Source organism: Procambarus clarkii, chromosome 87 (assembly GCF_040958095.1).
Source record: "Procambarus clarkii isolate CNS0578487 chromosome 87, FALCON_Pclarkii_2.0, whole genome shotgun sequence".
Taxonomy (NCBI): Eukaryota; Metazoa; Arthropoda; class Malacostraca; order Decapoda; family Cambaridae; genus Procambarus; species Procambarus clarkii.
In genome coordinates this window covers 1,536,297-1,562,634 of record NC_091236.1, presented here as the reverse complement: position 1 = coordinate 1,562,634, position 26,338 = coordinate 1,536,297, and the positions used below count along the sequence as shown (strand labels likewise).

At 46.5% G+C, this 26,338-nt stretch overlaps 1 protein-coding gene and 1 long non-coding RNA gene across 2 annotated transcripts in view; one reads left to right on the top strand and one right to left on the bottom strand.

Annotated features, from left to right (window-relative positions):
* LOC138358851 (carbohydrate sulfotransferase 11-like) overlaps positions 1 to 9,208 on the top strand; it is a 33,612-nt gene extending 24,404 nt beyond the window's left edge. The window contains exon 3 of the mRNA XM_069317201.1: positions 8,367 to 9,208. Within this exon, the coding sequence (XP_069173302.1) occupies positions 8,367 to 8,693 (327 nt within the window). The 3' untranslated portion in view covers positions 8,694 to 9,208. The remainder of the gene's footprint in view (positions 1 to 8,366) is intronic.
* LOC138358905 (uncharacterized) overlaps positions 1 to 26,338 on the bottom strand; it is a 405,448-nt gene that overhangs the window by 203,569 nt on the left and 175,541 nt on the right. The window lies entirely within an intron of this gene.

Sequence of the window (26,338 nt, the reverse complement as noted above, 5' to 3'; positions counted from 1 at the left end):
GGGATATGTGAGAGACAGCTGGGATATGTGAGAGACAACTGGGGTGTGTGAGAGACAGCTGGGATATGTGAGAGACAGCTGGGGTGTGTGAGAGACAGCTGCGGTATGTGAGAGACAGCTGGGATGTGTGAGAGACAGCTGGGGTGTGTGAGAGACAGCTGGGATATGTGAGAGACAGCTGGGGTGTGTGAGACAGCTGGGATATGTGAGAGACAGCTGGGGTGTGAGAGACAGCTGGGATATGTGAGAGACAGCTGGGGTGTGTGAGACAGCTGGGATATGTGAGAGACAGCTGGGGTGTGAGAGACAGCTGGGATATGTGAGAGACAGCTGGGGTGTGTGAGAGACAGCTGGGATGTGTGAGAGACAGCTGGGGTGTGTGAGAGACAGCTGGGATATGTGAGAGACAGCTGGGATGTGTGAGAGACAGCTGGGGTGTGTGAGAGACAGCTGGGATATGTGAGAGACAGCTGGGGTATGTGAGAGACAGATGGGGTATGTGAGAGACAGCTGGGGTATGTGAGAGACCGCTGGGGTATGTGAGAGACAGCTGGGGTGTGTGTGAGAGACTGCTGGGGTGTGTGAGAGACAGCTGAGGTGTGTGTGAGAGACAGCTGGGGTATGTGAGAGACAGCTTGAGGTGTGTGAGAGACAGCTGGGGTGTGTGTGAGAGGCAGCTTGGGGTGTGTGAGAGACAGCTTGGGGTGTGTGAGAGACAGCTGGGGTGTGTGTGAGAGACAGCTGGGGTGTGTGAGAGATAGCTGGGGTGTGTGAGAGACAGCTGGGGTGTATGAGAGACTGCTGGGGTGTGTAAGAGACAGCTGGGATATGTGAGAGACAGCTGTGATATGTGGGAGACAGCTGGGGTGTGTGAGAGACAGCTGGGATATGTGAGAGACAGCTGGGGTGTGTGAGAGACAGCTGGGATATGTGAGAGACAGCTGGGATATGTGAGAGACAGCTGGGGTCTGTGAGAGACAGCTGGGATATGTGAGAGACAGCTGGGGTGTGTGAGAGACAGCTGGGGTATGTGAGAGACAGCTGGGATGTGTGAGAGACAGCTGGGGTGTGTGAGAGACAGCTGGGGTATGTGGGAGACAGTTGGGGTGTGTGAGAGACAGCTGAGCTATGTGAGAGACAGCTGGGGTATGTGAGAGTGAGAGAGAGCTGGTGCGTGAGAGAGAGAGCTGGGATGAGTGAGAGATATCTGGGGTTTGAGAGAGACAGCTGGGGTGCGAGAGAGAGAGCTGGGGTGTGTGAGAGAAAGCGGGGAGATGTGAGAGACTGCTGGGGTGGGAAAGAGATAGCTGGGGTGTTTGAGAGACATCTGGGGTGTGTGAGTGACAACTGGGTGCGTGAGAGACAGCTGGGGTGTAAGAGAGACAGCTGGTTTATGAGAGACAGGTGTTTTGTGAGAGACAGTTGGGGTGTGTGAGAGAACGCTGGGGTGTGTGAGAGACAGCTGGGGTGTGTGAGAGACAGCTGGGGTATGTGAGAGACAGCTGGGGTATGTGAGAGACAGCTGGGGTATGTGAGAGACAGCTGGGGTATGTGAGAGACAGCTGGGGTGTGTGAGAGACAGCTGGGGTGTGTGAGAGACAGCTGGAGTATGTGAGAGACATCTGGGGTGTGTGAGAGACAGCTGGGGTGTGTGAGAGACAGCTGGGGTGTGTGAGAGACAGCTGGGGTATGTGAGAGACAGCTGGGGTGTGTGAGAGACAGCTGGGGTGTGTGAGAGACAGCTGGGGTGTGTGAGAGACAGCTTGGGTGTGTGAGAGACAGCTGGGGTATGTGAGAGACAGCTGGGGTGTGTGAGAGACAGCTGGGGGTGTGTGTGAGAGGCAGCTGGGGTGTGTGAGAGACAGCTGGGATGTGTGAGAGATAGCTGGGGTGTGTGAGAGACAGCTGGGGTGTGTGAGAGATAGTTGGGGTGTGTGAGAGATAGCTGGGGTGTGTAAGAGACAGCTGGGATATGTGAGAGACAGCTGTGATATGTGAGAGACAACTGGGGTGTGTGAGAGACAGCTGGGATATGTGAGAGACAGCTGGGGTGTGTGAGAGACAGCTGGGGTGTGTGAGAGACAGCTGGGGTGTGTGAGAGACAGCTGGGGTGTGTGAGAGACAGCTGGTGTATGTGAGAGACAGCTGGGGTATGTGAGAGACAGCTGGGGTGTGTGAGACAGCTGGGGTGTGTGAGAGACAGCTGGGGTGTGTGAGAGACAGCTGGGGTGTGTGAGAGAGAGCTGGGGTGTGTGAGAGAGAGCTGGGGTGTGTGAGAGACAGCTGGGGTGTGTGAGAGACAGCTGGGGTATGTGAGAGACAGCTGGGGTGTGTGAGAGACAGCTGGGGTGTGTGAGAGACAGCTGGGATATGTGAGAGACAGCTGGGATATGTGAGAGACAACTGGGGTGTGTGAGAGACAGCTGGGATATGTGAGAGACAGCTGGAGTGTGTGAGAGACAGCTGCGGTATGTGAGAGACAGCTGGGATGTGTGAGAGACAGCTGGGGTGTGTGAGAGACAGCTGGGATATGTGAGAGACAGCTGGGGTGTGTGAGACAGCTGGGATATGTGAGAGACAGCTGGGGTGTGTGAGAGACAGCTGGGATGTGTGAGAGACAGCTGGGGTGTGTGAGAGACAGCTGGGATATGTGAGAGACAGCTGGGGTATGTGAGAGACAGATGGGGTATGTGAGAGACAGCTGGGGTATGTGAGAGACCGCTGGGGTATGTGAGAGACAGCTGGGGTGTGTGTGAGAGACTGCTGGGGTGTGTGAGAGACAGCTGAGGTGTGTGTGAGAGACAGCTGGGGTATGTGAGAGACAGCTTGAGGTGTGTGAGAGACAGCTGGGGTGTGTGTGAGAGGCAGCTTGGGGTGTGTGAGAGACAGCTTGGGGTGTGTGAGAGACAGCTGGGGTGTGTGTGAGAGACAGCTGGGGTGTGTGAGAGATAGCTGGGGTGTGTGAGAGACAGCTGGGGTGTATGAGAGACTGCTGGGGTGTGTAAGAGACAGCTGGGATATGTGAGAGACAGCTGTGATATGTGGGAGACAGCTGGGGTGTGTGAGAGACAGCTGGGATATGTGAGAGACAGCTGGGGTGTGTGAGAGACAGCTGGGATATGTGAGAGACAGCTGGGATATGTGAGAGACAGCTGGGGTCTGTGAAAGACAGCTGGGATATTTGAGAGACAGCTGGGGTGTGTGAGAGACAGCTGGGGTATGTGAGAGACAGCTGGGATGTGTGAGAGACAGCTGGGGTGTGTGAGAGACAGCTGGGGTATGTGGGAGACAGTTGGGGTGTGTGAGAGACAGCTGAGGTATGTGAGAGACAGCTGGGGTATATGAGAGTGAGAGAGAGCTGGTGCGTGAGAGAGAGAGCTGGGATGAGTGAGAGATATCTGGGGTTTGAGAGAGACAGCTGGGGTGTGAGAGAGAGAGCTGGGGTGTGTGAGAGAAAGCGGGGAGATGTGAGAGACTGCTGGGGTGGGAAAGAGATAGCTGGGGTGTTTGAGAGACATCTGGGGTGTGTGAGTGACAACTGGGTGCGTGAGAGACAGCTGGGGTGTAAGAGAGAAAGCTGGTTTATGAGAGACAGGTGTTTTGTGAGAGACAGTTGGGGTGTGTGAGAGAACGCTGGGGTGTGTGAGAGACAGCTGGGGTGTGTGAGAGACAGCTGGGGTATGTGAGAGACAGCTGGGGTATGTGAGAGACAGCTGGGGTATGTGAGAGACAGCTGGGGTATGTGAGAGACAGCTGGGGTGTGTGAGAGACAGCTGGGGTGTGTGAGAGACAGCTGGAGTATGTGAGAGACATCTGGGGTGTGTGAGAGACAGCTGGGGTGTGTGAGAGACAGCTGGGGTGTGTGAGAGACAGCTGGGGTGTGTGAGAGACAGCTGGGGTGTGTGAGAGACAGCTGGGGTGTGTGAGAGACAGCTTGAGTGTGTGAGAGACAGCTGGGGTATGTGAGAGACAGCTGGGGTGTGTGAGAGACAGCTGGGGTGTGTGTGAGAGGCAGCTGGGGTGTGTGAGAGACAGCTGGGATGTGTGAGAGATAGCTGGGGTGTGTGAGAGACAGCTGGGGTGTGTGAGAGATAGCTGGGGTGTGTGAGAGATAGCTGGGGTGTGTAAGAGACAGCTGGGATATGTGAGAGACAGCTGGGATATGTGAGAGACAGTTGGGATATGTGAGAGACAGTTGGGATATGTGAGAGACAGCTGGGATATGTGAGAGACAACTAGGGTGTGTGAGAGACAGTTGGGATATGTGAGAGACAGCTGGGGTGTGTGAGAGACAGCTGAGGTGTGTGTGAGAGACAGCTGGGGTATGTGAGAGACAGCTTGGGGTGTGTGAAAGACAGCGGGGGTGTGTGTGTGAGAGGCAGCTGGGGTGTGTGTGAGAGACAGCTGGGGTGTGTGAGAGACAGCTAAGGTGTGTGAGACACAGCTGGGGTGTGTGAGAGACAGCTGGGGGGGGTGTGAGAGGCAGCTGGGGTGTGTGAGAGACAGATGGGGTGTGTGAGAGAGATAGCTAGGGTGTGAGAGAGATAACTGGAGTGTGAGAAACATAGCTGGCGTGTGTGAGAGACAGCTGGGGTATGTGAGAGACAGCTGGGGTATGCAGGAGACAGTTGGGGTGTGAGAGACGGCTGGGTGTGCAGGAGACAGTTGGGGTGTAAGAGAGACAGCTCGGGTGTAAGAGAGACAGCTGGGTTGTAAGAGAGACAGCTGGGTTGTAAGAGAGACAGCTGGGGTGTGTGTGAGAGATAGCTGGGGTGTGAGAGAGACAGCTGGGGTGTAAGAGAGACAGCTGGGGTGTAAGAGAGACAGCTGGGGTGTAAGAGAGACAGCTGGGTTGTAAGAGAGACAGCTGGGGTGTAAGAGAGACAGCTGGGATGTAAGGGAGACAGCTGGGTTGTAAGAGAGACAGCTGGGTTGTAAGAGAGACAGCTGGGTTGTAAGAGAGACAGCTGGGGTGTAAGAGAGACAGCTGGGATGTAAGGGAGACAGCTGGGGTGTAAGAGAGACAGCTGGGGTGTAAGAGAGACAGCTGGGGTGTAAGAGAGACAGCTAGGGTGTAAGGGAGACAGCTGGGGTGTGAGAGAATGGACTTTAAATATGGAAAGACTGAGGTGGGGAACAGGTAAAATGTTGTTGCTATTTTAGATTCAGCTTCTCAGAACAGAAAGTTCCAAGTAGCATGGGCTATGGTGAGCCCCTAAGAGGAGACTCTTCGCAGCCATTATCTGTATCAATTATTGATACTGGAGATCTGGCGCTGGACAACCCGTCCTCTTAAAAATAACGTCACTTTTGGCTGGTATGCGCGCTATGGCCAAATTTGGAAGTAATTTGAAATGAAATCGACTCACAAAAGTGACGTACTGTTCCGTTTTCTGTTTGAGTCGTCCGGCTTACTCGGCCAGCTTAGAAAAGGATTCTTTCCATTAACGTTTTTCATACCATTGTGAAACTTTATGAGAATTTCCTGTCCACCTAACCTATTAGAGGACCCATAACTTACTGTTGCTCACGGGAGACATCTCCCGTCACGCAGGGTGCAGTCGCGCCTCCACAGATCTCCAGTATCAGCTCTTGATACTGGTAATGGCTCAAAAGGGCCACCACTTACGGGCTATTCATGCCCGTGCCACCTTTTGGGTGGCTTAATCTTTATCAATCAATTTACTGTTGTTGAAAAAAAATCCCAAATATATAATAATTTTTTTTTTTCATTTTCAAATTACGTCCATGTTCGGCCATACAGGAAAACGGCCAAAAGCCACGTTCTTTTTACGAGGACAGGTTGCGCTGGATGGGGGTCTTTATGGTGGATTACAGTCTCGGAGGGCTGGCTGTAATAGTTATGGAGCTGGTTAGGTTAGTGTAGACCTCTTGGTCTTCCGTTTTTCTTTTGCTGAGACTTTGGCTGAGCCGTGTTGTCGTTGGAGTTTGGTGAGGTGGCCTGCATGAGGTGGTCTTGTACCGAGTAGGTGTCGTATTTGTGCTCCTACTAAGATTTCCTTGTCTGAGGAGTCCGTAACATCCGTAGTTGGTGATTTCGTCTTTCGTCTCGCACGAAAGACGACACGACACCTGAGGTAGGCTCAGGTTTCCCACCCAGGTGTCGTGGATTAGTGGTAGAAGCTATTTTAGGAGCGTTGGTGGTGCTGTTAGTATTTCTTGACAGGACGTCTGCCAGCGCGTCTGCTGAGATGGTGATGGTAGGAGCGTTGGAAGCTGGAGAGGGACATACCTCTGTTTGTGCTGCCCGGGTCTAGGGTGGTTCTGGAGTCTGTGTTGAGATCGACTGCGTGGTCGTCCTAGTGATAGTCTCCGGAGTAGTAGTGGAGGCAGTGAGACTTGCGCCTGGGGCGATGATGGGGTCCAGGCCGTTGGCTAGGTACAGCGCGTTGAGTTTCTTGATAAATCGTTGATTATCTGGTTCATCCAGCCTCTCCGCTAGTCGAATAAGACCAGGGATAATACCTGTACGTGATGCAAGGGACTGTGAGGGTGCTGGTTGGTCTTTAGGTCCCCAGTGTGAAAGCTGGGTGATCTGTTGGGAGGAGCCACTGTTTGGTAGGTCTGGTATGGTCGTAGTCTGCATGTATCTTATAGAAGGGAGGCTCGGGAACTGGTTAGTTCCACGGTCTAAGGTTGCTGCGACTTGCCTCTGGGTGGTTGGCGGCGTTAATTTTCTTCAGTTCCTCCTTTCTTTTTGTGCAAAGGTAAGAGGTGGCAGCGTGCTGTTCACCACAATTCGTGCATTTCTTGATGGTGGCGGTACAGTCCTTGTAGTTGTGAGTGCTGGAGCATGAGCTGCACTTAACCGTTTGTTCTGGGCACTTGTTGGAGAAGTGCTCATAGTTGAAGCACGTGTAGCACTGTCTCACGTTGTAGACTTTCTCCATGGCGATCTGGTTTGGGGAGGTGATTCCATAGCGCTTGAACCCGTTCTTCACTGCTTCCTGAGCCTGTTCTGCTGTTTCGAAGGTCATCTTCATCGTGGGTCGAGTGGCGCCGTTACTCTTGACGAGTAGAGCTGTCGTCGTTTTCCGAGTAGGGTTTTCTTCGTTCACTTGCCGCCCTCTGTGTCGGGTGCCTTACCCACTAACCAGCGGTTCAGCCTGTTCACAAATATCGTTTTCCTTGCAGTGATTTTTCTGGGAGGAATCGGTGAGAGGTTCGCCTCCAGTAGTGGAACCCAGCGTTCCGGATCCAGGATCTTCTGTAGGTCTGCTTTTGTTGCCACTATTACTGTGGCCTCGTTACCATGCATATAGACATTAACTGATCTCACTGATTTCGCCTTGTCAATGGCTGCTGCAATTTCACGCTCAGAGCCCTTGTAGACTCCGAGTAGTCGCACTGTCACTTTGTATTTTGTGTTCTCTGGTAATGGCTCAGATTGTCAGGAGAACCTGGAGTGTAGAGTGGTTTGCCAGCAACTGTGTGGGAACACAGCTTACCAGCAACTGTGTGGGAACACAGCTTGCCAGCAACTGTGTGGGAACACAGCTTGCCAGCAAGAGAGGTGTGGGGTGAGCAGGTAAGAGATGAAGGTAATTCCAATAAGAAGGTAAGAGTAAGGTGAAAGGTAAGGATAGGATTATATACGAATGGGATGAAGGAAGAATGGGATAAATTTAGAATGAGAGTAGTGTAAGAAAAATTAATAGGGGGTAGGCTTAAGTCAGGTCACGTTTGTTAGGAAGGTTGTAGCATTTGAGTATGTACTGTGAAAGGGAAGAGTCAACAGCAACAAAGCCAGGACTAAGGTTCATGTTGGGTATGTTGTGTATCAGAGCAGATTCAACAAGACGGCTTCTGTGAAGAGTAGAGGCAGGAAAGATTATTTTAGAAGATCAATCAAGGATGATAAGAATCACAAGCATGCCAGAAGAGAGCATTGTTTGTCTCTGCAGACTTTACACTTCCTTTGTGTTCCTCAAGTCTGTCATTAATTGTACATTAAATGTACACTTGTGTATACTTAGACCATGTGGGTATAACACTAAATCTATTTTTAGGTATTTTCGGGTAAGTTGGTCAATGCTCTTCTGGACATCTCTTCAACTTGATTCCTTTCATGTATTTATAAAAATTAACTCAGTTTTAATCTGCATATATTCAGATTTCCAAAATCTTTTATTGCGCTTATTTTTAAGAGATCTAAAGTTGTCAAAAGAAAATGACCCTCTTCTTAACTTTCCCTTGTATTAGATCTCATACCAATATATATTACTAACATAAAAAATCCTGGTGTCAACAAATGGTATTACTAAAATTTGTCTCATTTATCTGACATCCAAAATAGTCTATAAGCATTGCTACATCACTAAAATATTCAAAAAACTAATTTTCAGACCAGAGTGCTTGTGAAGAAGCTTAACACCTACACCAAGCTGCTGGTGGTGAGGGATCCCTACCAACGCCTTCTCTCCGCATACCGCGACAAGTTTGAGGACAAAGGAGAAGAGTTTTATATTAAAAATTACGCACCTGTTATTAAAACCTTCCGCCAGAATGTGAGTGACTCAAGAAGTCCGAAGCCTGATACAGGAGTCACCTTCTCAGAGTTCGTCAGTTACATCTTGAGTCTCCCTAAAACAAGCTTTGATGAGCACTGGAGACCATACCAGCAGTTGTGCTTCCCGTGCGACATACATTACGATGTCATTGGCAAATACTAAACGTTGGTCAAGGATTCTGAGCACTTTTTGCGATTAATTGGAGCTCCGGAGACCCTGCATTTCCCAGCCTACGCCCCCAGCAGGACCTCTGAGCTCCTGCAGGCCTACATGGCCAGCCTCTCCCACCAGCAGCGTCAAGGTCTCCGCAAGGTATACGAAATGGACTTTGAAATGTTTCAATATCGAGACAAACTATAATTTTTACTGACTAACTTTAGGCAGTAATAAAGAAGTGTTGATACTGTGCACAGCACAGAAATAAATATTGTAATAGAAATTGACATTTTAAGACAAATATTTCGAGCATTGAGCAACAAATAATGTTCTGTCAGTTAATATGTATGTGTTAATGAGTCTATACAATCCCCCGTGACTCAGTGGTAAAGCACTCGCCTGGCACTTCGCGAGTGCTGGGTTTGTTGGCCTAGCCAGAGAGGCTTGATTGGGCGCCAATCCTTAAGTGTAGCCTCTGTTCACCCAGCAGTGATTGGGTACCTGGTGTAGGGAAAACTTACTAGCGGGATTTTAATTATTTATTTTAATTATTATTATATATTTTTTATTATATAAGTTATATTTAATTTGATATTAAATATTTTTTTAGAGAATGGACTGTGTAGTTTCAATTTTAGCCTACTAGTAACCTCCTTCACAAACTTAGGGGGGTATTTTTATGTTCTACCAAATCAAAACTAATTGATTTATAAAATTTGTTACTACTAGTTATAGTTAAAGAATGATTTAACTAATTTAACTTAACGATTTAAAGAATGGTTAATATTATGACTATTGATATGCTGAGCTGTCTTTGTAGAATGCAGCCTGTTTAACAAGCAATAGACACGTCTGAATCATGTAAATTCGATCTCCTCCTGGAAATGTGATTATGGTGTCGCGTATAGTGTGATAAACCAGCTAAGTTGCTGCAAATGGCTCATGCAGTCACAATTTCACCTGCCGGAATGTTACATCATAAACAATGCAAAGCAACAGATATGACAATGAGAAGTATTAAATTAATGATGGACACTTACCTGTTCCGGGTGGTTTGTCCTCCCTCATAACCGGCTCAACATTACATAATATAATATGGCCAGATAATAATTATAAAGTAGCAGAACCGGAAACAAGGTACTTCCCAATAATTTGGTGAGGTCGCTGTGGAAAATGGCTCAAAGATATCTCGAAAATTTGTAGCACTGTGCAGCGTGTGTCTCACTGGACGTCAACCTTGATGGCGTCTTCTTAGTGCAACGGTCCTTCTCCTCCCTCCCGCTCTAGTCGCCTACAGAAACGGTTCGTTTTTTATTTCGGAAGAAATAATTTTATTTAGTATTTTAATTACTAATTATTTTGTTTATTAAAGGGGGAGCATTTTTTGTTCATTCTAGTCCACAAACTCAATTCAATTTCTTTCTTTATTATGCACCCCATACCCATCCCGTGGGCGGTGGTGGAAAGGGTTACAGAGCCACATAATCAGTTCAGGAAATGAATCCATATTTCGTTTAGCAAAGCAAGTAACAATGTTTTGACGCTTGTTACACAGTTACTAATGTTATATATATACATGTACATATATATACAATCATTTACACAAATACATTTACACATCGATAGTCTTTTAATATAACAAGTGATTCAACAAGAGGCTCACAAGTCACTATACAAGGCACTTTACATCTATGATGAGTCACACAGTTACTAGTCTTGCTCCACACCCACCCAACTGAGCGGCAGCTTTACAGTCATGTGCATGCATTACCTACTTTAAGCAAATTTTGGATACTTCGCTAAGATTCCTGGCAGTACATTATTATGAATGAAGTACTAACACATTTCTTGGACTCCATTGATGGTGTTATCTCTGAATTCTACGATTTTTTCACATTCCATTATATAATGACGCAAAGTATGCGAATAGTTCTGCTGATAGAGTTTACATTTAGTCAAATCTATATCAGCAGATGTTACAAACTCCCAGAGGTACTTGTAGCGGAGCCTAAGCCTAGCAGTGGTAACATCGAGGAGTCTACTAACCTTATTGAATGGCCCATTGACGTGCGGTTCTTCCTGCATGACAGAATAATGATAGATGGAGGAACTGGTGTGAATTTCCCATTGCCTCAAGTCTACGAGATTTTCTTGATGTTCCTGGAATATTACTGTCCTCAGGCTGCTCAAAAGGCAGTCCAAGATGGTAATCAATTCCCTCTTTATGAGCAAAAGTCTTGGCTAACTCATCAGTTCTATCATGCATTCGGAGACCAATATGTATAGGAATCCACAGGAGACAAACTCTGACCCCATCATTGATTATTTCATTATGTCTGAATTGAATTGAAATTTAAATTGAAATAAGTTTATTGAGGTAAAATATACACAAAGGGATGAGGTAGCTCAAGCTATTCTCACCCCGATCAGTACATCGTGTTAATATATACATAGATACACATTACAAGCAATAAACGTATTACCGAACATTCTGAGAGATAAACATATACATTTCCTCCTTTACACAAGTAGTATGGTATCAGACGTACACATAAATACTTTCATGACCTAGGTATACTGTATAGACAATTTGCAAGAGACATGCAGATAATTCAACAAAAGATTAGTCTTGGTGCAAAATTCTTATATCTCTCAAGAATATCATCAACCTTTCCTTTGTGACACATCCAGGCTATTTGTTCAGGAAATTATGGCTGTGTCTTGCTTTAAAGACAAGAACGTCACAGTTATGCCTTGGGGAGCTGAGGGCAGTCAGTGATGAAAAGGAATCACTTACGATTAGCGTGTCAACTTTGAATTCATATACGCCCTCGAGTGCAAAGATTATGGCAACCAATGCTGCTTGAAGAGTGGAGGCCCATTTATACGCGCTTCACACTCATGGGAGAAGAAACCATCTCTCGCTGTCACAACAACTGCACTTCCAGTTGCACCATGGGACTGGTGCAAGGAGCCATCAGTGTAAATAATCTGGGAAAGGGACCACTCGCTTACTAAAGCATCAATTTGGCTTAAGGCATTGTACTTTGCTTCTTGTCGAAGCGAGGCTTGTTCTTTAATCAGCTTCCTGGGTGGGAAAGGGAGGGACACTAATTTGGAAAGGGGCGGTTTCCCATGGGGCGGAAAAGTGTCGTTTTCTCTCTTGGGGTAGAGGTGATGAATATTATACATTCTGAGCACAGTAGCAGTTTTGGTAATCCATTTGGAGGGATGCTGACCTTCAAGAAAGAAGACTTGGAGGGCTTCAATACAGGGGTTAGGGTGGGTTAGCCTAAGCATCTTGATACCAATTAAATCATTAATTTCAATGATACGATCACTTACACACGAAATATTCAGTTCCTTCCTCATGTTTAGTAATTTAGTTGTACGGGGGCATCCAAGGATAATCCTCATGGCTTCGTTTTGCATATTTTCCAGCCCTCCAAGCATTCTCTCAGGCACTAGAGCAAGCATGGGTAAGCATAATCGATCGGAGATCTAATATATGAGAGATACATCATTTTGCCAATTTCACATTTGCGCCATAGCTGGGACGGTAGCCTGCCACAGCCTTATGAGCACGGAGCCTCTCTCTACATTGACGACCCAGTCTGACTACAACATTGCAGTACAGTGATGGTAGCCAAGGCTAATTCCCCATCATCCCGCCGGCACTCTGATGGTAATCTTGGGCATAGTATTTTATCAAATCACCTCATTCTTTGGGGCACACGTGAGGAACACAAATGCGAACAAGCCTGAATGGTCCCCAGGCATATAAGCAACTGAAAACTCGCCCGAGATTACCATCAGAGTGCCGGCGGGATGATGGGGAATTAGCCTCGGCACTATACTCACCATGTGAGTATAGTGTCCGAAATGCTGTTCGTATTAGTGGCTTTAGGTATTGTATGTCCTAGCTCTATCTATAAATCCAACATTATATTTGTAACTCATCTTCTACGTATGTACTTTTACCTGAATAAACATTTTGATTTTGATTTTGATGTTCTTCGCGATGACAGAGACAGCACTGCCATACTTCCTTCATCGTCTGCTCGTACGTCTATTTAACATATCTGGTTCATGCTGACAGCGAACCTCTTCTAACTCGGAGATTAGAACTACAGCAAACCCAAGTTTGCTGTAATTCCGAATCTATTTGTTCTGGGGGAGGCTGCTGCTGTACAGCGCGTTTATATGCCTGCGCCTTCACAGATACCTCCCCCACCCTGGGAGGTAGACCTTTAGGGGGGTATGGTTGACAGCGGGTGGGAGGGGGATGCTGTGCTGGTGGTGGCCCCCACCTCAAGAGAGGAGGGGGGGGGGAGGAGACCAACCACCCTGCTGGCCCACTGACTGTTGTTTTAAAGTTTATTTATTAATATTATTCATAGGTGAATTTAATTTTGAAGTCGCAATGTAACTCATTTTCTAGTGGGGATGTCACGTACACAATTTTCTTTGTAGGATTAACTAAGGTATTTGATGATAATTGTATTTAATATTTATTTAACCTAAAATAGCAACTCTTTCTTGTATATTATATTAAGAGTAAATAAAAAAAATGTCGGAAATTTTCGAAACCTGGTTGTTAAACAATTTGGGGGGTTGTATTCCAAGGAAAATTTGATTAAGGTATTTGATTAAGTTTGTAATGTACGATTATGTTACGTTGTGTGCATGATTAGATAAAGAGTGTTTAGTGGGTTTCATATTTAATTGGTAGTCTTGATTACAGCAGTCGGTTGTTGGCAGTGTCGTAGACGTTGAGACGAAGTCTGGAGCATAGAGCTGAGTGCTGCCGGAGTCGCGGGGCTCGATGTAGGAGAGCGTGGCGGCTCATGCAGGATGGTAAGCGCGGAGACTCAATGAGGCCGAGAGCGTGGGAGTTCGATGAGGAACAAGAGCGTGAAAGCTCGATGCGGTCGAAGTACACTATCTGCTATGTGCCGAAACTGAAGCGTCTTGAGGTCTGTTAGAACTGTACACGACGAGTGATACATTCTTGAGGTTCAAGGTGTGTGGTAACTCCCAAGCATCTGTACTGAAGTTAACTGAACCACTGTGGAAATTATACCGATTTTAAATTTTGCCCCGAGGGGCGAGTTTATTAGGCAGCGCCACTCACACAACGCCAGCGTGTTACTGTGTACACTGGTGTCACTGTGTGCACTGGTGTTATTGTGTGCTCTGGTGTTACTGTGTGTACTGATGTCACTGTGTCCACTGGCGGTACTGTGTGCACACTGGTGTCACTGTGTGCACTGGTGTTATTGTGTGCACTGGTGTTACTGTGTGTACTGATGTCACTGTGTCCACTGGCGGTACTGTGTGCACACTGGTGTCACTGTGTGCACTGGTGTTATTGTGTGCACTGGTGTTACTGTGTGTACTAGTGTTGCTGTGTTACTGTGTACACTGGGGTCACTGTGTGCACTGGTGTTACTGTGTGCATTGATGTTACTGTGGGCACTGGTGATACTGTGTGCACTGGTGATACTTTTAAATTTAAATTTTGCCCCAAGGTGCGAGTTTATTGGGCAGTGCCACTCATCCTGTGAGTGGACATACAGCCATAGCAGCATGTACAACACTCCCCAATAGGAACAAAACCCGCTGGGTTGTTCATCATGTCACTTGTACCCAGACACAGCTGGGACTTGCTTAACTGTCTCAAGTGAACAGCTCCTCAAACAAGAAGATTGACATCTGTCAACCCTTAAAATCTTACGTTATCTTGCGGGTGCAAAATGTGGGAATCTTTTCAGAACAGAATCTTTAAGAATCTTTAAGAATCTTTTAATATTAATATCTGACAAATAGTGTTTTCCTAACACAAACAATGTAGGGTTTATTATTCTTCACATATTTCTAATGTCTCTCAGGTGTTCACATTCTCTCAGGTAGTAATGAGCCAGGTATTCCAGGTATTTACCTGGCTGATATTCCAGTACCGGCCAGGTATTCTCTCTCAGGCAGCCGGTGGCTGAGCGGACAGAACAATGGACGCGTGATCCTGTGGTTCCGGGTTCGATCCCGGGCGCCAGCGAGAAACAATGGGCAGAGTTTCTTTCACCCTGATGTCCCTTTTACCTAGCAGTAAATAGGTACCTGGGAGTTAGTCAGCTGTCACGGGCTGCTTCATGGGGGTGGAGGCCTGGTCGAGGACCGGGCCGCGAAGACACTCAAGCCCCGAAATCATCTCAAGATAACCTCAAGAGAGAAGATAGTGGTCAAGGCGGTGTCCGTCACTCTCATCACAGAGAGCGCCACCGGGAATTTCGAATCTATTTGTTGAGCGTGTGAGTTGCAGATTCAACTCGTGAACATTGAGTTGCAGATTCTGCAACTCCGCTGCTCAACTGTTGCTTCCATTCCGAATCTCCATGGATATTTGTATCCTAGACAGACTCTCGCTATTACTGATTCTCTCCCGCGTCCTCCTCCTCTTCGGTCATAATGATTAAGATTGCCATCTTCAACCATGTTGTACCATCGTACAGATTCGCTGATTTGTGCTTCTATCCTCCTTTCCTCAGTTACCTTGTCACGGTGATGTTACCTGAAAATACCTCTAATTTGTAGCAGAGTCAACGGTGTGAAGTCTCCTTCTCACCTCTGGTGTGAAGGAGACTTCACACCAACTCCAATATGGTCTCCTTCAGCAGCCAGCACATCTCCTCGTTCATTTCCATATATTCCAACATGGGAGAGGATCCACAGAAACTTGACTACTCTTCGCTGGTTAATTAGTACCCTCACAGCTCTCTTAATTTCAGCACTATCGCAACATTTTCTGCCCGATAGGCTTTGTAACGCTACTTTTGAATCAGTGCAGATCACTGCACCATTAGTGTTCCGTTCAAGGAAAAATGACGCCATAACAATGGCTTTTAGCTCCGCTTGCGTTGAAGAGGCATAGTTCTCAATACGTGCTTTCTCTCCATTTCTATGTTGAAAGGCATTATTCCTAATCACAGTGTATGGTGCACCAGCCCTGTCATTGACAGGTTTAGATGACCCATCAGTGTAGATTTGATCTAGTTCATCTCTGGCTTCTTTATAAATTTCCCCGAGATAGTTGTGTCTCATTTCTTGTGGTATCATGTTGAATTTTTTCATTGCCATTTCATTGATGATAATCCTGCATGAGTCATCCTCCCAGTGAGGTAACCTCTCTACAGGCAGAAGCTCATGAGCTTGCTCAAGCAGGTGAAGTTCTTCGAGGTAGCAGACTGATCTGTGATGCCATTTTTTGCTTCTCCTGTTTCCTCTTGTAAGTAACATTGAACTCAGTTTTTTCTTGGCAATATTATTGTAATGGGGATCTCTGGCTAATCTAATTGCAAGCTTAGCATTCAGTTCCCTAATTCTGCTTTTAACACTGGGGAAGGACAACTCTCGTAGATTAGACGCTTTGGCAGTTCTTGGGACTGCAAGAATGATTGTCATGGCTTCATTTAATATGCTTTCGAGCCTTTTCATATCGCTTTGGGAGTAGATGCACAGAACTGGTGCGGCATAGTCTATGACGGAGCGCACATAGGCTGTGTACATCATTTTAAGCACGGCAATAGAGGCTCCATGTCCATTTCAGGTCATAGCTTTCAGTGCCCTGAGTCGACTTTTGCATGTTCCTATGAGTTGGTTGAGCTCCTCTTTCTTCCCCTTGTTAGAGCCGACAGTGACGCCAAGGTACTGATAGTGGTCAACCCATTCAAGTGTTACACCATTAATTTGTAATTCTTCATTTGCACCCTGCTTTTGATGTGAGTATGCTTTTGTCTTGTTTGTGGACAGAATGAAACCGAGCTCATTACATTTCCTTCCATGGTTATCTTGAGGTTATCTTGAGATGATTTCGGGGCTTTAGTGTCCCCGCGGCCCGGTCCTCGACCAGGCCTCCATCCCCAGGAAGCAGCCCGTGACAGCTGACTAACACCCAGGTACCTATTTTACTGCTAGGTAACAGGGGCATAGGGTGAAAGAAACTCTGCCCATTGTTTCTCGCCGGCGCCCGGTATCTAACCCGGGACCACAGGATCACAAGTCCAGCGTGCTGTTCGCTCGGCCGACCATGGAGTTTAATGGACTGTTTAATTTTCCCAAGGGTGGGGCTTATATTAGGACATCATCTGCATACCCCACTTGTTGCGTCCCCTTCCGGAAAATCAATATTTGGAGTGGCGTTCATAAGCTCATTGAATAGTGTGGGGCATAAGACTCCGCCTTGGGGGGTCCCGAGTTCCATATTCATTGTTCTTGAGACTGTTCTATTGAAGCAGGCCTTGCTTTCGTCCTTGTGAGGTATTCTTCAATCCATTTCATGAGTCTCCCCTTGACACCCATGCATGCAAGCTCGTCCAGGATCGCAATCCGTTGTGCTTTGTCGAAGGCTCCTTTGATGTCAACAAATACACAGTATTTAGCGGTGTCATTACCCAGGTAAATAACTATACAATTTGTTGTGCTCCGTCCTTTAACAAATCCATTGACCCCCTCCCCTAACCTGCCTATTTTGTGCAACAGTCGGTTTATGATGGTCCTTTCAAGCATCTTGCATGTGCATGACATGAGACTGATAGGTCTGTAATTGCCAGGGTCATTAGGCTTCGGTATGGGAACACTTATTGCGTGTTTGCATTGTGTGGGCAACACTTCACTTAGGAATGACCTTTTTTTCATATTTCCAAGAGTTGTTACATTCTTGTACAGCCACTAGTACGCGTAGCGTTTCGGGCAAGTCCTTAATCCTATGTTCCCTGGAATACGACCCCCCACGAATAATTTTTTTTATCTTTTATACAACCAGGTACCCATTTTTCTGTTGAGTTAACAGAGGCTACAGTTAAGGATTTACACCCAGTAAATCCTCCTCGGCCAGGATACGAACCCAGAACAAAGCGCTTGCGGAACGCCAGGCGAGCTTGTTAAACAGGTGGAATAATGGATTCCCAGACACTTCACACAGTGCATTGAGTATGTCGTAGGTGACGCCATCTTCACCAGGTGCAGTACTTTTGCCCTTTTTCATAGCCCCATTGCTTACTGGTCTGTGATCGGTTCCCCATATTCGTCATCACTAGACTGTGCTTTTGTTATCCTAATTCTTCTGTTATTTTGTCGCAGGAGCTGTTCCCTGCTAAATTCTGCAGGGAGGGAGGAAGAGGAGGAGAATGCTGAATCATTCTACTTGTGAATTAGTTCCTCAGCCTTACCCTGGGATCTTTGTGAGCTGCAGGCCGTATTCTGCCCCCTTTAGCTATCTGAATTTTTGCCCACACTTGTCTTGCAGATGTTTCTCTTCCAATGGAGTTAGTGAAGTCAAGCCATTGTCTTTTCCGCTCTTTAATCTTCTCTTCCCTGGCTACTTGACACACAGTTTTAAAGAGCTTTTGGTTACTTTGAGTGGGATGTCTCCGATACTTTCTACTCATGTCTCGCACATTTCCGTTGAGCATCTTTATGTAATCGTTCTCATACCATTATATTTTCTTCCTCTGAGGGTTACTTCGCCCAGGTGTACGGCGCGGAACTCGGAGACAGCTCTCAATTTGGTGATTAAGGTCATCAACAAATGTGTCAATGTCTTCTGGGATTTGGTATTCCGTGAACCAGTCACTCATCCTGTTTATAAAGTTCGGCCTCATATCTGGTCCGAGTGATAACCTTTTTCTTTTATTCGTCTCTTTCCTTCTCTTGCTCATGTCGACGGTGGTAATCAGTGCCTAGTGGTCACTACATAAACTGTGCACAATGTGTGTACTGGCATCTGTGTCCTGTGCATTCAGCAGGAGAGCATAGTCTAATCTTCCTCCTCTGAGGTGAGTTGGCTGTTCATCACCCAGGACCCTAAGGTTTTCACTTCCCCTGACAAAGAGTGACAGTTTCCGTCCATTGACATTGGGCTGATGACAGTTGGTACCAAAGTGTGGGTGTCTGGCATTCAGGTCACCAACCAGCAGGGTAGGTTCTTCATTAACAAATTCAGCCAGTGTGTGTCAAGGTCAAGTTTACTCTGTGGCACATATAGGTTGATTATATGTAGGGCATTATTGTTTAAGTAAAGGGTTACTCCCAGTGATTCATTCTCATCCCCCATGTGCAGGTCATCAATAATCTGTGCGGGAATGTTGTTATTTACAAAAGGGATGAGACCCCGTTTTCTTTTCCCAGCGGGCAGGGAGAACTTTATTTATTTATTTATTTATTTATTTATTTATATATATACAAGAAGGTACATTGGGTTTGTGAGAATACATTGGATAATACAGTATTTACATTCTTGCAAAGCCACTAGTACGCGCAGCATTTCGGGCAAGTCCTTGATCTAGCAGATAATTTTAAGTAGGTAATTTCAATCAGAATTGATAAATGAAAGATACATTACAAGAGAAAAAAGTTGTGATAACCGCTGAACCTTGGGTTGAAGTCATCACCCACCAGCGTCTACTACAGCACTGTGACGTCAGTTTGGTGTTCACGGACGTACTGTATGATGTCATTAATTCTATTGCGAACTCCATTGCAGTTCCATTGTTGTATAGCGAGATGTTCTTCGACGTGATTATCTATTATGAAGTTGTTTGTCATCAGATGAACTACGAGTGTAATTATTACGTCCACATGTGTTATCGTGCATTCCATGGTGTTTGGTGTTACTGTGTGTACACTGGTGTCACTGTGTGCACTGGCGTTACTGTGTGTACACTGGTGTTACTGTGTACACTGGTGTTACTGTGTACACTGGTGTTACTGTGTACACTGGTGTTACTGTGTACACTGGTGTCACTGTGTGCACTGTTGTTACTGTGTGCACTGGTGTTACTGTGTGCACTGGTGTTACTGTGTGCACTTGTGTTACTGTGTACTCACCTAATTGTGCTTGCGGGGGTTGAGCTTTGGCTCTTTGGTCCCGCCTCTCAACTGTCAATCAACTGGTGTACAGATTCCTGAGCCTACTGGGCTCTATCATACCTACATTTGAAACTGTGTATGGAGTCAGCCTCCACCACATCACTTCCTAGTGCATTCCATTTATTAACTACTCTGACACTGAAAAAATTCTTTCTAACGTCTCTGTGGCTCATCTGGGTACTAAGTTTCCACCTGTGTCCCCTTGTTCGTGTCCCACCCGTGCTGAAGAGTTTGTCTTTGTCCACCCTGTCAATTCCCCTGAGAATTTTGTAGGTGGTTATCATGTCTCCCCTTACTCTTCTGTTTTCCAGGGATGTGAGGTTCAGCTCCTTTAGCCTTTCCTCGTAGCTCAATCCTCTCAGTTCCGGGACGAGCCTGGTGGCATACCGCTGAATCTTCTCTAACTTTGTCTTGTGTTTAACTAGGTATGGACTCCAGGCTGGAGCTGCATACTCCAGGATTGGTCTTACATAAGTGGTATACAGGGTTCTGAAAGATTCCTTACACAAGTTTCTGAAGGCAGTTCTTATGTTGGCCAGTCTAGCATATGCCGCTGATGATATTCTTTTGATGTGGGCCTCTGGGGACAGGTTCGGTGTGATATCAACCCCCAGATCCTTCTCTCTATTTGATTCTTGCAGGATTTCCCCTCCCAGATGATACCTTGTGTTCAGCCTCCTGCTCCCTTCGCCTAATTTCATCACCTTACACTTTCCAGAGTTGAACTTCAGCAGCCATTTTCTAGACCATTCCTCCAGTTTATCCAGGTCATCCTGTAGTCTCTGCCTATCTTCATCCGTCTTGATTCTTCTCATAATTTTTGCATCATCAGCAAACATCGAGAGGAATGAGTCTGTGTGCACTGGTGTTACTGTGTACACTGGTGTTACTGTGTGTACACTGGTGTTACTGTGTGCACTTGTGTTACTGTGTGCACTGGTGTTACTGTGTACACTGGTGTTACTGTGTACACTGGTGTTACTGTGTGCACTGGTGTTACTGTGTGCACTGGTGTTACTGTGTGTACACTGGTGTTACTGTGTGCACTGGTGTTACTGTGTGCACTGGTGTTACTGTGTACACTGGAGTTACTGTGTGCACTGGTGTTACTGTGTGCACTGGTGTTACTGTGTACACTGGTGTTACTGTGTGCACTGGTGTTACTGAGTGTACACTGGTGTTACTGTGTGCACTGGTGTTACTGTGTGCACTTGTGTTACTGTGTGCACTGGTGTTACTGTGTACACTGGTGTTACTGTGTACACTGGTGTTACTGTGTGCACTGGTGTTACTGTGTGCACTGGTGTTACTGTGTACACTGGTGTTACTGTGTACACTGGTGTTACTGTGTGCACTGGTGTTACTGTGTGCACTGGTGTTACTGTGTGTGCACTGGTGTTACTGTGTACACTGGAGTTACTGTGTGCACTGGTGTTACTGTGTGCACTGGTGTTACTGTGTACACTGGTGTTACTGTGTGCACTGGTGTTACTGAGTGTACACTGGTGTTACTGTGTGCACTGGTGTTACTGTGTGCACTTGTGTTACTGTGTGCACTGGTGTTACTGTGTACACTGGTGTTACTGTGTACACTGGTGTTACTGTGTGCACTGGTGTTACTGTGTGCACTGGTGTTACTGTGTGTACACTGGTGTTACTGTGTGCACTGGTGTTACTGTGTACACTGGTGTTACTGTGTGTACACTGGTGTTACTGTGTGCACTGGTGTTACTGTGTACACTGGTGTTACTGTGTGCACTGGTGTTACTGTGTGCACTGGTGTTACTGAGTGTACACTGGTGTTACTGTGTGCACTGGTGTTACTGTGTGCACTGGTGTTACTGAGTGTACACTGGTGTTACTGTGTGCACTGGTGTTACTGTGTGCACTGGTGTTACTGTGTGCACTGGTGTTACTGTGTGTACACTAGTGTTACTGTGTGCACTGGTGTTACTGTGTGCACTGGTGTTACTGAGTGTACACTGGTGTTACTGTGTGCACTGGTGTTACTGTGTGCACTGGTGTTACTGTGTGTACACTGGTGTTACTGTGTGCACTTGTGTTACTGTGTGCACTGGTGTTACTGTGTGTACACTGGTGTTACTGTGTACACTGGTGTTACTGTGTACACTGGTGTTACTGTGTACACTGGTGTTACTGTGTGGACTGGTGTTACTGTGTGCACTGGTGTTACTGTGTGCACTGGTGTTACTGTGTACACTGGTGTTACTGTGTGTACACTGGTGTTACTGTGTGCACTGGTGTTACTGTGTGCACTGGTGTTACTGTGTGCACTGGTGTTACTGTGTACACTGGTGTTACTTTGTGTACACTGTTGTTACTGTGTACACTGGTGTTGCTGTGTACACTGGTGTTACTGTGTGTACACTGGTGTTAATGTGTACACTGGTGTTACTGTGTTCACTGGTGTTACTGTGTACATTGGTGTTGCTGTGTACACTGGTGTTACTGTGTGTACACTGGTGTTACTGTGTACACTGGTGTTACTGTGTACACTGGTGTTACTATGTACACTGGTGTTACTGTGTACACTGGTGTTACTGTGTACACTGGCGTTGCTGTGTACACTGGTGTTGCTGTGTACACTGGTGTTACTGTGTACACTGGTGTTACTGTGTGTACACTGGTGTTACTGTCTACACTGGTGTTACTGTGTACACTGGTGTTACTATGTACACTGGTGTTACTGTGTACACTGGTGTTACTGTGTACACTGGTGTTACTGTGTACACTGGTGTTGCTGTGTACACTGGTGTTACTGTGTACACTGGTGTTACTGTGTGTACACTGGTGTTACTGTGTACACTGGTGTTACTGTGTTCACTGGTGTTGCTGTGTACACTGGTGTTACTGTGTACACTGGTGTTACTGTGTGTACACTGGTGTTACTGTGTACACTGGTGTTACTGGTTTCACTGGTGTTGCTGTGTACACTGGTGTTACTGTGTACACTGGTGTTGCTGTGTGCACTGGTGTTGCTGTGTACACTGGTGTTACTGTGTGTACACTGATGTTACTGTGTACACTGGTGTTACTGTGTTCACTGGTGTTGCTGTGTACACTGGTGTTACTGTGTACACTGGTGTTACTGTGTGTACACTGGTGTTACTGTGTACACTGGTGTTACTGTGTACACTGGTGTTTCTGTGTACACTGGTGTTACTGTGTGCACTGGTGTTACTGTGTGCACTGGTGTTACTGTGTGTACACTGGTGTTACTGTGTGCACTGGTGTTACTGTGTACACTGGTGTTACTGTGTGTACACTGGTGTTACTGTGTGCACTGGTGTTACTGTGTACACTGGTGTTACTGTGTGCACTGGTGTTACTGTGTGCACTGGTGTTACTGAGTGTACACTGGTGTTACTGTGTGCACTGGTGTTACTGTGTGCACTGGTGTTACTGAGTGTACACTGGTGTTACTGTGTGCACTGGTGTTACTGTGTGCACTGGTGTTACTGTGTGCACTGGTGTTACTCTGTGTACACTAGTGTTACTGTGTGCACTGGTGTTACTGTGTGCACTGGTGTTACTGAGTGTACACTGGTGTTACTGTGTGCACTGGTGTTACTGTGTGCACTGGTGTTACTGTGTGTACACTGGTGTTACTGTGTGCACTTGTGTTACTGTGTGCACTGGTGTTACTGTGTGTACACTGGTGTTACTGTGTACACTGGTGTTACTGTGTACACTGGTGTTACTGTGTACACTGGTGTTACTGTGTGGACTGGTGTTACTGTGTGCACTGGTGTTACTGTGTGCACTGGTGTTACTGTGTACACTGGTGTTACTGTGTGTACACTGGTGTTACTGTGTGCACTGGTGTTACTGTGTGCACTGGTGTTACTGTGTGCACTGGTGTTACTGTGTACACTGGTGTTACTTTGTGTACACTGTTGTTACTGTGTACACTGGTGTTGCTGTGTACACTGGTGTTACTGTGTGTACACTGGTGTTAATGTGTACACTGGTGTTACTGTGTTCACTGGTGTTACTGTGTACACTGGTGTTGCTGTGTACACTGGTGTTACTGTGTGTACACTGGTGTTACTGTGTACACTGGTGTTACTGTGTACACTGGTGTTACTATGTACACTGGTGTTACTGTGTACACTGGTGTTACTGTGTACACTGGCGTTGCTGTGTACACTGGTGTTGCTGTGTACACTGGTGTTACTGTGTACACTGGTGTTACTGTGTGTACACTGGTGTTACTGTCTACACTGGTGTTACTGTGTACACTGGTGTTACTATGTACACTGGTGTTACTGTGTACACTGGTGTTACTGTGTACACTGGTTGTTACTGTGTACACTGGTGTTGCTGTGTACACTGGTGTTACTGTGTACACTGGTGTTACTGTGTGTACACTGGTGTTACTGTGTACACTGGTGTTACTGTGTTCACTGGTGTTGCTGTGTACACTGGTGTTACTGTGTACACTGGTGTTACTGTGTGTACACTGGTGTTACTGTGTACACTGGTGTTACTGGTTTCACTGGTGTTGCTGTGTACACTGGTGTTACTGTGTACACTGGTGTTGCTGTGTGCACTGGTGTTGCTGTGTACACTGGTGTTACTGTGTGTACACTGATGTTACTGTGTACACTGGTGTTACTGTGTTCACTAGTGTTGCTGTGTACACTGGTGTTACTGTGTACACTGGTGTTACTGTGTGTACACTGGTGATACTGTGTACACTGGTGTTACTGTGTACACTGGTGTTTCTGTGTACACTGGTGTTACTGTGTACACTGGTGTTGCTGAGTGCACTGGTGTTACTGTGTACACAGGTGTTACTGTGTGTACACTGGTGTTACTGTGTACACTGGCGTTACTGTGTACACTGGTGTTCCTGTGTACACTGGTGTTGCTGTGTACACTGGTGTTACTGTGTACACTGGTGTTACTGTGTACACTGGTGTTACTGTGTGTACACTGGTGTTACTGCGTACACTGGTGTTACTGTGTTCACTGGTGTTACTGTGTACACTGGTGTTGCTGTGTACACTGGTGTTACTGTGTACACTGGTGTTGCTGTGTACACTGGTGTTACTGTGTGTACACTGGTGTTACTGTGTACACTGGTGTTACTTTGTTCACTGGTGTTACTGTGTACACTGGTGTTACTGTGTGTACACTGGTGTTACTGTGTTCACTGGTGTTACTGTGTATATTGGTGTTACTGTGTACACTGGTGTTACTGTGTGTACACTGGTGTTACTGTGTGTACACTGGTGTTACTGTGTACACTGGTGTTGCTGTGTACACTGGTGTTGCTGTGTACACTGGTGTTACTGTGTGTACACTGGTGTTACTGTGTACACTGGTGTCACTGTGTACACTGGTGTTACTGTGTGTACACTGGTGTTACTGTGTACACTGGTGTTACTGTGTACACTGGTGTTACTGTGTACACTGGTGTTACTGTGTGTACACTGGTGTTACTGTGTACACTGGTGTTACTGTGTTCACTGGTGTTACTCTGAACACTGGTGTTGCTGTGTACACTGGTGTTACTGTGTGCACTGGTGTTACTGTGTGCACTGGTGTTACTGTGTGCACTGGTGTTACTGTGTGTACACTGGTGTTACTGTGTACACTGGTGTTACTGTGTACACTGGTGTTACTGTGTACACTGGTGTTACTGTGTGGACTGGTGTTACTGTGTGCACTGGTGTTACTGTGTGCACTGGTGTTACTGTGTACACTGGTGTTACTGTGTGTACACTGGTGTTACTGTGTGCACTGGTGTTACTGTGTGCACTGGTGTTACTGTGTGCACTGGTGTTACTGTGTACACTGGTGTTACTTTGTGTACACTGTTGTTACTGTGTACACTGGTGTTGCTGTGTACACTGGTGTTACTGTGTGTACACTGGTGTTACTGTGTACACTGGTGTTACTGTGTTCACTGGTGTTACTGTGTACATTGGTGTTACTGTGTGTACACTGGTGTTACTGTGTGCACTGGTGTTACTGTGTACACTGGTGTTACTGTGTACACTGGTGTTACTGTGTACACTGGTGTTACTGTGTACACTGGTGTCACTGTGTGCACTGTTGTTACTGTGTGCACTGGTGTTACTGTGTGCACTGGTGTTACTGTGTGCACTTGTGTTACTGTGTGCACTGGTGTTACTGTGTACACTGGTGTTACTGTGTGTACACTGGTGTTACTGTGTGCACTTGTGTTACTGTGTGCACTGGTGTTACTGTGTACACTGGTGTTACTGTGTACACTGGTGTTACTGTGTGCACTGGTGTTACTGTGTGCACTTGTGTTACTGTGTGTACACTGGTGTTACTGTGTGCACTGGTGTTACTGTGTGCACTGGTGTTACTGTGTACACTGGTGTTACCGTGTGCACTGGTGTTACTGTGTACACTGGCGTTGCTGTGTACACTGGTGTTGCTGTGTACACTGGTGTTACTGTGTACACTGGTGTTACTGTGTGTACACTGGTGTTACTGTCTACACTGGTGTTACTGTGTACACTGGTGTTACTATGTACACTGGTGTTACTGTGTACACTGGTGTTACTGTGTACACTGGTGTTACTGTGTACACTGGTGTTGCTGTGTACACTGGTGTTACTGTGTACACTGGTGTTACTGTGTGTACACTGGTGTTACTGTGTACACTGGTGTTACTGTGTTCACTGGTGTTGCTGTGTACACTGGTGTTACTGTGTACACTGGTGTTA